Genomic DNA, 11,797 nt, shown 5'->3' on the forward strand with positions numbered 1-11,797 from the left:
TATATATATATATATATATATATATATATATATATATATACTGTGTGTGTGTGTATAGGGGAGACCGGGTATGGTTGTAACACTTTTTGTTTCAGCATCTGTAACTCGCTGAATTTTTTAGCTAGAGTGCTCAAACTTTTATACAAAACACCCAAATTTGTTCACTACAGAAGGCACCAATTCAAACCTCTGCAAGAATATCACAGCCCTTATAAGGTGATGCCAAATACATGGAGTGCCTTTGTTACAATCTACCCCACTGCCGGGGTATGTTGTAACACATACTGGGGTAAGTTGTAACAGTTGGACAAAAGAAGCAAAAACAGCAGCCACCTCATGAAGTTTGCTTCAAAAACAGGTTTATTCAAACAATCTAAAAGAACAATAAAAAACAATGTCGCACTTTCTACGAAAGACCACAGCTCAAATCCACTTTCTGTTTGATGCAGGAGTGTGTGCCTGTGTGCATAAATTAGACTACTAGAAGAAACTTCCTTAACAATATTTATGCTCACTGAACACTCAACTCCAGTGTACCGAGGTAAAGAATATGTAGATCTAACAAAAAACTCTAAATTTGTGTGTGAGATTGTGTCTATGTATGCCTTTTCTCAATCAGATTCAGAATGGTGTCAAACCAATGTTTTTAACCCTAGAGTACAGGCTTGGTGGCTCCAGAAACTGCATAGGGCACATTTTACCCACATTTCCTTTGGATTTGAGCTGCCAAAAAAGCTCCATATAGACAACATGAAAGTTCTCAGTTCTATGTAAGGGAATGCTAAAATGTGTTACAACTTACCCCATCCCTTTCATCCAATGTTTAGTTAGCTGTATTAGCATAATGGTTTGAAATTAGCAGTTTAAAAATGCATTACATTTTGCCTGAGAATCTACAATTTATTCTCATGTAAATTATATGATTTAATCAGCAACAATTTAAGTACTGAGCAAAATATAGTTTTTGTCAAAAAAAATTTGATTCTTACACCAAAATCTTTGTTTTCTTTATAAAAATCTGCATATATCTATTTACAGCCTTGACAACCATTCATATAAGATAGGGGGGAAGTGGGTAAATAATTAAATTGTCATAGGACTCCTAGATTATCCCTGATAGGTGGAAATATATATATATATATATATAGACCAATTCAGAGTAGACGTCACAGTTACGTCACTTGCAGCTGCGCGCGCATAGTGGTTGCAGAACAACACTGCGAACAAGTGGAGATAAATGGGTAAAATCCATGGAATAAAAGAACAAAATATTTTTGTGCCTTTTGATGTCAAGATCGGAATGCAAATAATTTTTATAGAATACTGTCGTCAAAGACACCATTTGAAGCTAAACGCAGACGTTTAAATGGACATACTATGGATGAAAACTGCTATGATTACCCTACTTTTAAAGCATAAATTCGATTTAAACAATAGGTCTACATAATATTCACATATGCTGTTCATAGGGGACGTATTGTATTAGCCCTACAGTTACAGCATGAAATATTATTTAAACCTTACTATTAGAAATATTATTTAAACCTTACTATTAGAAATATTATTTAAACCTTACTATTAGAAATATTATTTAAACCTTACTATTAGAAATATTATTTAAACCTTACTATTAGAAATATTATTTAAACCTTACTATTAACATTTTTACATAACATTTATTTACTTTATCTCACAATTCTGACATTTTTTTCTCGCAAATGCAAGTTTATATCTCCTAATTCGGACTTTATAACTCGACTTAACTCAAAAATAGTGAGTTTGTCAAATCTGAGGGGAAAAAAAGCCAGAAGAGCCGAGGGGAAAAGAGAGAATAACGAGTTGTTTTTCCTTATTAGAATTGTGAGATATAATCTCGGAATTGCGAGAATAAAGTCAGAATTTTGAAATATTTACCTTTTTTTTCATTCTTTTATTCCATGGCGCCATAGACTGCCGCTTGAAACCCGTCATTTTCTGCCTCCAGATAGGCTCCGCCCACAAAAACCGTCACTCCTGTTTCGGATCTGTAAGACTATCCCACTCTCTAACGTCAATTTCGTTGAATAACAGTGCTTATCGCTGCTATATATATATATACATACATACATTATACAGTAAACACACACACATGAAATATTAAAAATAAACAAATATTTATAAATATAATAAAAATTATATTTGAAGAAAGCAAATGTTTAAAATTAAAATGTAAAAATAAGTGTTTTTTTAATTACATTTTTTTAAATTCATTAATTAATTAATTACATTTGGTACGTTTTATGCATTTGAGAATAAGCCTTTACATAAAAACAAGTATCAAATGAGCCCAAACTTTTGTAGTGTACAAAAGCTGTAGGCCTACTGTGTTTAGATCACAACAGTTTCAAATTATACCCTTTATGTAGGCCTGTACAAGCTGCTTTCCACTGCTATCTTGACTCATTACCTCTGTAGATGTAATCCCATCATGCATCTGTCTGATGAACTGTGCTCTGGAGTGAAAGAATGTCTCGATGACAGACAAATCACTTTGAGTTACTGCTCCAGTCAATGAGGTGTGCTGGTATTAGGGAAGAACACACGGTCAAGAGCAGTGGGCAAAGCTCCTCTTATGCATCTGACAACAATCTGCCGTCACAGGTTCATGGCACCTCTCGACCCACCGCATTCAGTTTGTTCAGGCTGGCTTTCCGCAGCAGTGGCTCATGGGAACTCCCTCGCGCATGCCAGCTTTTCCTAGGGCGCTAAAGGTCGGGTTAAGACTGAGTGGAAAATCTGTCGGAGGGGGTCTGTTGCATTTAGGATCAGTTGTTCTTCCTTGGATGTTATTACAGAGCGAGTGCTCTCCTGTGTTGGGGAAGGAATCCAGGAAAACACATCGGAATGTGCCATGATAAATTTCATGTGGCACAGCGGTGCCAAAGGGCATAAACTTGAGGACAGCTATATGAGTGTCAAGTGAGGGTTCGTAAAAGTACAGCATCATATATGGTCAAAACTAACGTAAACCCATCAATGACACACATGTCTTGTTTTGGGGCATTTTTACAATTATACGAGTCTTCTGTTACTCTAACGACACGATCCAAACGGGATAGTTTATAGTCTCTTTGACATTTTTATGCCCCATCAGGTTCTGCCAGGTATCGGATTAACCAATATTTACATTAATGATGATCTGTAGGCCTTCGCCGAGAGCTTTTAGCAGTTTTTTCCTAGGTGGTCCATTGGAGTCTGACAACCTGACACCTCTACATACAGTTTTCTGTCTTTCTGGTGACATATGAGTGTTTTTGTCATCTGATACGTGAGGATAACAATAACTGCTAGCGCAGCATGTGTGACAGGCCTGCTCTGGGGGGTTTCACGCAAGTAATTTAATAGAACCACTGGAATACATTTAAATTCCAAAGTGGCAGGGAGGTAAAACTAGAGTGAAATGTTTTTATTACTAGTTCTGAATGATTTAGCACTTTCGGGGCTGGTATGTTAGAAAAAATTTGGTCTCTAGGTACTGAAGTAACTCAGTCCGTCCAGTTGTTACAGAATAAAAAATAACATATGGTTAATTTAATGCAATGCACACAAACAAGATAAATTAATGTACTGAACTACCATAAATCAAGTGTTAGCAAAAGTATCAATCGGTCTCAATCTTCAATAGCTGTATAAGAGCGACCTCTTGTGTTTGCCTTTAATTTTGCAAGCAACAAATGCTGGAATTAATGACACCGTACGTTATATTCGTTTATACTTTATAAGGGTTTTTATGGATTTTTTTGCAACGCTTCATTGTTTCATATAACTAATAAGAGAGACCGGGGCTAGTTGTCACACATTTTCCAGTGAATATTTGAAATATAAACACAAACCTTAGCTACAAAAAAGCGATTATACAATACTAATACATTTTCAGTGTTATTACACCTAAAAAGGATACAATTTAAAGTGAAATAAAATAAATTAATTGTACGTTTCACTAAATACCTTTTAGTTCCCGTCGATCTCATCTGAACGCAACGTTAATAGGAACCTTCTAGCAAAGAAGACTTTCTCTATCCGGGTTTATTTATCAGTGACACCACAATCCTGCTAAACCACGTACTAGCTTCATCTTTGTTGATTGTTTTCGTTAGAAATCATAAGGTAAGACCAGGTAGCCTTTTTTATTTTTTGCTTTCGTTTGTTTGTATTTCTTATGGTCTTTAGAGATTGAGTTTGTTGTGTGATGATAAGGACTTACGTGCTATGCTAATAAACAGAAAGCTATGGATTACTATTCTGAAAAAAAGTGAATTACACTTAGTTCTAAATTAATCAGAAATAATAACGAAAAGGAACCTTTCACATGTGGTGTTATTTAATAAACTATTCCAGCTGTTTTAAAATTACAAAAACCCACGGAACGCTAGTTCGTGGAAATGATAAAAACTGTGTACATTTAAAAAAAAGAGACTAAAAAGATTAAAATAATATAAATAAATAAATAAACATAATTTAGATATATATGAGTGAATAAATAGTTCATGTACAGTGCTAAAATGAGTAGACTTTTTCTATACTATTTCTATACTAATTTTATTTTTTTGACATTTATAATATTAGTTTTTCACAGTATAAAGTGTGTCTTTATACAAGAAACTATATAAATGCTTTTAAATTTGAGGATGGGAGTCTCTTGTACATCATTAAATGTATATGTGGCATCTAAAAGATTGAAAATCTCTGATGTACATTATACTATTAGCTGTTTGAAATGTGTGGCTTCAGTAACCTGTTTTTATTTCAGTGAAATTATCATATGGACTCATCTTTTTCTAAAATGGAGCCAGCATGTCGAAAAGACAAACAGAAGCAGCAAACACCGACCCGTGGAGACAGAACCAAACAGAAATCAGCCCAGCAGGAGCTAAAGCAGAGACAAAGAGCAGAGGTCACATTGCATTTTGCATTTATTTGATCCAAAAAACAGTAATATTGTGAAATATTATTACCATTTCAAATAACTGTTTGAACGATTTGAATTTACTTTAAAATGTAATTTATTCCTGTGATGCAAAGCTGAATTTTCAGCATTACTCCAGTCTTCAGTGTCACATGATCCTTCAGAAATCATTGTAGCTTTCTGTACAAAGTTGCACGATCAGTATGATCAGTTACTCATTTACTTGCATTTTTTGATTTAAATATTTAATGTTCACTGTCATTTCTTTATTTTAAATGTTAAAAATCTTCAAATTTTGTTTATTTCCATTTCATTTCAATTCAGATCAATTCATCTCAGTTTGTTTGTTCTGTTTTTGGTGTGTTACAGATTTATGCCCTGAACAAAGTCATGACTGAACTTGAACAGCAGCAGTTTGAGGCCTTTTGCAAGCAGAAGCAATCACAAGCCGAATGAGAAAAACTCATGTCACGGCAAACATACACAGGTTAGGGTTATGTCATGATGTTACTCATTTTTTTTGTATTATTGTACACCATTTGATAATCATCCCTTTCAGCCCTTGACGTTTAAACCAAAATGTATTCGCTGGAGACTGATGCACACACACGCTACTTGAATCTGAGTGTATAATCACATCGCAAAAGTTGGTCAGTATGTACAAAACCAAAAATATCATAACCCATTATATTTATCAGAGAATCTCCCTGTGAAAAGACATTCACTCACTATAGGTCTGTTCAGTTTTATTTTCACTGTCATTGTTAATTGTGATGTTTTATGTGACATTATTGTCCTGAACAAGTATTACATTATGTATGATTGCACAAAGCTATTTTAGACAATTTGACCTGTTGATTGAAGAAAATTAAGATACAATTGTCACTCTTTTGGTTTATGATTAATTTATTTTGTGACATGTGACATACATGATAGTTATTGTTCTTTTGACCACAAGTGGTTTTTAACAGATTAGTTTTTAATTCAAATTTGGTTATTAAATGTTGAAAACAAATATAAAACGAATTCCTTCTCTGAGCCTTATTTTCCTGCATCCCACAGTCAGTATATGCTAATATAAGGATCAATGAATTCTAAAAAACAAAATGCATCAGTTTCCACAAAAAAATATTAAGCAGCACAACTGTTTTCAACATTGATAATAATAAGAAATGTTTGTTGAGCAGCAAATCAGAATATTAGAATGATTTCTGAAGGATCATGTGACACTGAAGACTGGAGTAATGATGCTGAAAATTCAGCTTTACATCACAGGAATAAATTACATTTTAAACCACATAAGTTGTAATAATAAATTGTAATAATACTTCAAAATATTACACTTTTACTGCATTTTTTTATTAAATAAATGCAGCCTTGGTGAGCGTAAGAGATTTCTTTCAAAAACATTAAAAACTCTCCCCAACCCTAAACTTCTGAATGGTAGTTCAAATACAGTCTTCATCTGACCTGAACTTGTTCGCTTGCAGTCAGATGAAAACGGCCAAGTCCTAGAAGCGCACATGTTTCAGTGCAAAACTATAAATGCAATATATCGTTTGATGAAGGAAGGTCTAAAACAGATCAGGTTTTGTCACTCCTTTTATTTTTAAGTGTGCATGATACAGACCTATTTGTATTGCATAACACATTAGGAGATTATGCTAATTGAAGATCTATTGCATATAGAAACTTCATTAGAAGTGCATTGTTAGTGTAAGCTAACTTAATGCATAGCTTGCAGGGGCATATAGAGGTAGTTAGTGGTTGAACAGAAATAGGAACCTCTAAAAAAAAAAACAAATGAATTCTAATCTGATCAGATGCTTTTTTTTAAGGCCTAGCATTACATGTACATTTATACTATTTGTACTATTACACCTAGTGCAGTATGTGCAAAACTAAAAGCAAGCTGCGAGAAAATACATCTGGTCTTTTTCAATCAATCATTATTTTGTCTAATTGGTGTTTAGAGATCTATTGTAACAGAGCTTCCAGTCACTCTCACTCCAAACCAGCCCTGCCAATACTTGGTGTCTTGACCGCCATGTTCAAAAGAGATGAAGCGAAGGCCCGGACCATAATCTGTGAATGTGTGGCTCACCTATAACAGAAGTACAAGTTTGCATGAACAAAACTGAGATAGCAGTTTGCATCTAATTTTTTTTTTTGTGCTGTCAAACGATTAATCGCGATTAATCGCATCCAAAATAAAAGTTTTGGTTTACATAATATATGTGTGTGTACGGTGAATATTTATTATGTATATATAAATACACACACATGCATGTATAGATTTCAGAAAAAAATATGTTATGTTTATATATTTATATATAGTATAAATTATATGAATATAAATATAGACATGTAAACACATGTAAACAGTTTCAAAAATATATACTGTATGTGCGTGTATTTATATATACATAATAAATATACACAGTACACACATATTATGTAAACAAAAACTTTTATTTTGGATGCGATTAATCGTTTGACAGCACTAGTTTTTTTATTTCCCTATTTAGTTCTTCACCTGTAAAACCTGACACACACACACACACACACACACACACAGTGTTGCAATAAAAATTATTCATCACCCTTGATCTGCAAGGCATTTTGCTGTCGAGAACATTTTATGAAAACAATTCAACAAAGGCATCAGTAAACTATTAGAAATTTTTTATCAATGCACACTTGAGTAATTCTGAGAAAGTAAAGTTGATGAATAATGAAAAAATAAAATCTAATTGGCTCTAAACATTCATGTACAAAATTATTAAACCCCCAAAAGTCCAATTTGGTGCACAATGTTTTGTTCTTTATAATCTCCAATAAACTCTGTGAGTGCTTTGAAGCTTCTGTCACCTGTCTACTGCAATCGTGGCCCATTCTTTGCTTGAAAAAGCTTCCAGATCACTGATAATCTTTGTTTTTCACATTACCGCTGCTTTTTTCAAATTACACCAAATATTTTTAATGAGATATAAATCCTTAGACCGAACAGGCCACTCAAGAACAGTCTACTATCGATCCTTCAAACAAGCATAAGTAGATTTGGATGTATACTTTGGATTGTTGTCCTGCAGGAAAGTCAAATCAAGCTTTAGTCTCTGCACTGAAGGCATCACAGTTCTTGCCAAAATGGCCTGATCCTTCATACAGTTAAGATTTCCATGTCCTCCAACAGCAAAGCACCCCATAACAAGACTTGTCCACCTCCATGTTTGGCCATGGAGATTGTGTTCTACTGCTTGTAAGCTTTGCCTTTTTTTATACCAAACATACTGCTGATCCATGGATCCAAAAAGTTCCAGTTTGGTCACATCACTCCATAAAACATTCTTCCAGAACTCCACAGGTCTATGCTAAATGAATTTTTGCAAGTTCAAATCCACCTTTTATGTTCTTGTTGGTCAAGAGTGACAACATGAAGGCCATACTTGTCTAGTGTTCTTCTTATACTCTGCATTAACATGTTTTTTCCTCCTTACGGGCGGGCAGGCAGGCAGATTGCTTGTGTTTTTTTGAGTCATCATATCATATTTGATACCCAAATTCAGTGGCCCAAACTAAGCAAAAATATGCAATTTCGTGCAGATGCTGATATTTATATAGTCATGAAGTAAGAAGAAATTCTGATAGCTTGTAATGTATACTGTAACAGTATAGTAATTACTTACATAAAATGCATATAAATATCAGTTGTCACTCTATACCTCCAAATATGTCTTATTAAGATGATATTTAAATAGTTCGTTTACTTTTTAAAAAGTTTTCGAAGCAAAAAGATGTGAATCAAGACCTGAAGTTGGACGTTTTTACAATTATACTAAAAGGACATTTACTTACTACTTACTTTTGATCATTTAGGTACCTTGCAAATATGATACAATAGGCTGTTTGGGGTTAAAGGTTAAGTGGGTGTGTTATGCAAAACTGGACTGGATTCTGCACTCATACCTGTTTCCAAGAGCAGTCGTCACAGTCGGGGTCAAGGGTCACTTCATCTGGCTTAAATTCTTCTATGACCTCTAGGTTTTCATCAAACAGAGACACAGTGAGCTTATAAATACACCCACAGTCTGTTCGGCTACAGAACCTACATTCAAAAGAAATGACTGATTGGACAACAAGACAAAACAAAACTTGTGCCATTAAGTCCATATCATCAAGGCTTACCAGTCCTCCACATTGACCGCTGGCTGTGCAATATCTAAATTTTCAGGGTCGTAACCCTCTGCCAGCAGGTCAATCACTTGTCTTTTTATGCACGGCCTGGAACAGAGCAGAAATAGACACTGAAACACACAGATATACAAATGATGAATGAAGACATGTTGAAACACAAGCAGGGAGTGTGAAAGACAGAGACAAGGATCCTTTTTCACCAAGTTCTTTCAAAGAAAAAACAGCCTTATTTTCCCCAACCTCATCTGTTCGGGCTACTATTCATTCCCTTACTCGAAAGAGGTGCAGAAGTATTTAGTGAATGATTCGTCATTGAAAGTGTGTCCACAGTCCCCCAGCATGTCCTCTGTCCGCCACTGATCGCCTCCATTCTCTGTCAGCTCCCAATGTTCCAGATCCTCTGGTGAAGATACAAGTTTTTCAGATATTAATGTGGTTGAAGTGCATTTTACTGCTCTGATCGTTTTATTTAACAAAAGGAGAGCTGAAGTGATGGCAAATTAGTTAATCTTTAACTATTACTTCATCTAAATAGCATTTTTTGTATTATTTTGTGTTATGAATGCAGTTGACTTTACATATTGATTAACTATGGAATTATTTTACTTTCAAAAATGCATTTAGCAGATGCTTATTATCTAAAGAGACTTATAATATAAAAGCATGAGCAGTTTGTTACAGAACCAATAATGTTTGCAGTACACAGTTCCACATTAGAAAATTAGGTTAGGGCTTAGAGAGCTAGATTAGTTCTTTTCCCTAAATCTAAAACCTAAAATCATGAGGCTGGAAAAAAAAGTACACTGTTGTTCAAAAGTTTGTGGTTGGTTAGATTTTTAAATGTTTGTGTCTCTTATGTTCACCAAGGCTGTATTTATTTGATCAAAAATACAGCAAAAACAGTGACATTTTATTACAATTCAAAATAACTGTTTTCTATTGTGAAAGGTAATTTATTCCTGTGATGCAAAGCTGAATTTTCAGCATCATTACTCAAGGTTTCAGTAAACCTTGAGTAAACATAAATAAACATTATTAACATTATAAATGACTTTAATGTCACTTTTGAGTACTTTTATGCATCTTTGCTTATCAAATATGAATTTCTTTTTTTTTTAAACACATCTCTGACCTTTTGAATGGTAGTGTAAATGTCGACTTACCATATCCATTAGGATTTTTTAAGAGGTTTCCATGCATTTTATTGAATCTGAGAGATGTCTGCTTTTCCTGTGATTATTCAGAGAGAAACACACCAGATAAAATAGTGTAAACAGTGACCCTTTCAACTAATATCTTAAACTGTTCGTTGCCGTGACTTTGTACCAGCAGTCCTTTTTATCATTCATATGCCTGAGATCCAGAGTTGCTGAGATCCAGTGTTGCCAAACCCCTCCCTCAGAAAATCTCTAGAACCACCCTCAAAAGTCTAAATTTTTCACAAAAAGCAACCAAATATGAAAACAAAGTAAATACAGGTAAATTTGGTAAAGGTAAAGGAAAGTGATGACAGTATAAAAAATATAACAAAAGATTAAGTATAACAAAAAAAAAAGTGAAATTAGGAAATGCTTGTGATCGGCAAGCACATCAAACATGATGGAAGTGATGGAAAGACACATAATGTTGGGAATTTGTTTTATGTGTCACCAAAGTGCATCCCTGTCCTGCTCAAATACAACAGATACTGTGCATGAATTTTGGTATAACTTTTGTGTCCGTGGTTAAAACAAGATGTTAATTTTTTCTCCGCCATCTTGATAGATACTTATAATCACTGTTGCCAACTCTCGCAAGACAAATAAGCAACCGCTGCTTCAAAAACAAGCCCAAAACAAGCCCAATTTTTTTTTAATGATTTATTATCATCAATATTATTTACTATCAATTATTTATTACCAATAAATGAGCCTGCGACATATTAAACTGAAACCACTCTTTTATCTGAAAAGCAAAAACAGAAGCTATTTTACAAAAATCTTACTCTTAGTATTAGTATAGGACTACTTGCTTTTTATCACAGCCCGTGATAATTAATACATACAAAAACATTGTAAACATAAAAAAAAATAGGCTAAAAGAAAGTCATCCGTCATCCCACTCCTCTACGTCTACTTCTATCATCGCTTGGATTACAGCGTCACGGCACGCGCCTTCTTTTTAAACGTGATTGTTAAAATAAGCCCAAAAACCCACGACCTGGGATTTTTTCACGCAACTTTACAAAAAGAGAAGCCCAAAGTCGTATATAATACGCGGACTTGGCAACTACGCTTATAATGAAATTGTGGTGTGCTTCATGGCAGGCGTGGTGTACTGGTGTGTTCACTGCGCAGACTCATTGGCATGATTGAGAGCAAACGTGAGAGGTCACGGGCCTACGGCAGGTAACACTGAGATAAGAGCGAAAACGGGCTGTCAACATTAAATCTAATTACATTATACGTTAATTATTAAACGTGCATGTCATGCTTTGGGTGCAGTAATGATTTTTTTTTTTTTTATCTAGCCTCTTATGAAGACTTCATATATGACCCAGCACCTGTGAATAGAGGACTCCAGATACAAAACGATGACATTTTCATTAGAGCCGGGCCGATACCGATACCGATATTAGGGAGTAAAAAAAAGGCCGATACCGATATATCGGCCGATATT

General features: G+C 34.4%; 2 protein-coding genes across 5 annotated transcripts in view; one reads left to right on the forward strand and one right to left on the reverse strand.

The window, feature by feature from the left end:
- Positions 1–4,024: 4,024 nt before the first annotated feature.
- The window catches only part of fbxo2 (F-box protein 2), an 11,759-nt gene continuing 3,986 nt past the window's right edge, over positions 4,025–11,797 (reverse strand). The window contains exons 2-7 of one of the 4 annotated variants that reach the window (XR_001630330.1): positions 10,303–10,369; positions 9,413–9,539; positions 9,131–9,226; positions 8,912–9,050; positions 6,572–7,049; positions 4,025–4,036 (exon numbers count right to left, since the gene is read on the reverse strand). Coding sequence is in view for 3 of the 4 variants with exons in the window: in XM_016441434.1 (XP_016296920.1) it covers positions 6,915–7,049; positions 8,912–9,050; positions 9,131–9,226; positions 9,413–9,539; positions 10,303–10,339 (534 nt within the window). In the remaining variant the exon portion in view is untranslated. Of the gene's footprint in view, positions 4,037–6,534; positions 7,050–8,911; positions 9,051–9,130; positions 9,227–9,412; positions 9,540–10,302; positions 10,370–10,465; positions 10,531–11,797 lie in introns of those variants that run through there. The other 3 variants (XM_016441434.1, XM_016441435.1, XM_016441433.1) reach the window with 3 other exon arrangements.
- svbp (small vasohibin binding protein) lies at positions 4,047–5,923 on the forward strand. Its single transcript, XM_016441436.1, has 3 exons — positions 4,047–4,146; positions 4,790–4,933; positions 5,315–5,923. The coding sequence occupies exons 2-3, from the start codon at positions 4,802–4,804 to the stop codon at positions 5,399–5,401; spliced, it is 219 nt and encodes a 72-aa protein (XP_016296922.1). The 5' UTR covers positions 4,047–4,146; positions 4,790–4,801; the 3' UTR covers positions 5,402–5,923.

Source organism: Sinocyclocheilus anshuiensis, unplaced genomic scaffold (genome assembly GCF_001515605.1).
Source record: "Sinocyclocheilus anshuiensis isolate Anshui unplaced genomic scaffold, SAMN03320099.WGS_v1.1 scaffold623, whole genome shotgun sequence".
In the NCBI taxonomy this organism is placed as follows: Eukaryota; Metazoa; Chordata; class Actinopteri; order Cypriniformes; family Cyprinidae; genus Sinocyclocheilus; species Sinocyclocheilus anshuiensis.

What these genes read in the sequence shown, in the direction of transcription:
- svbp (XM_016441436.1), top strand. Translation starts at nt 4,802, where the DNA reads ATGGACTCATCTTTTTCTAAAATGGAGCCAGCATGTCGAAAAGACAAA. An exon ending in AGCAGAGACAAAGAGCAGAG is followed by an intron (nt 4,934 to 5,314) that starts GTCACATTGCAT and finishes GGTGTGTTACAG; the next exon opens with ATTTATGCCCTGAACAAAGT.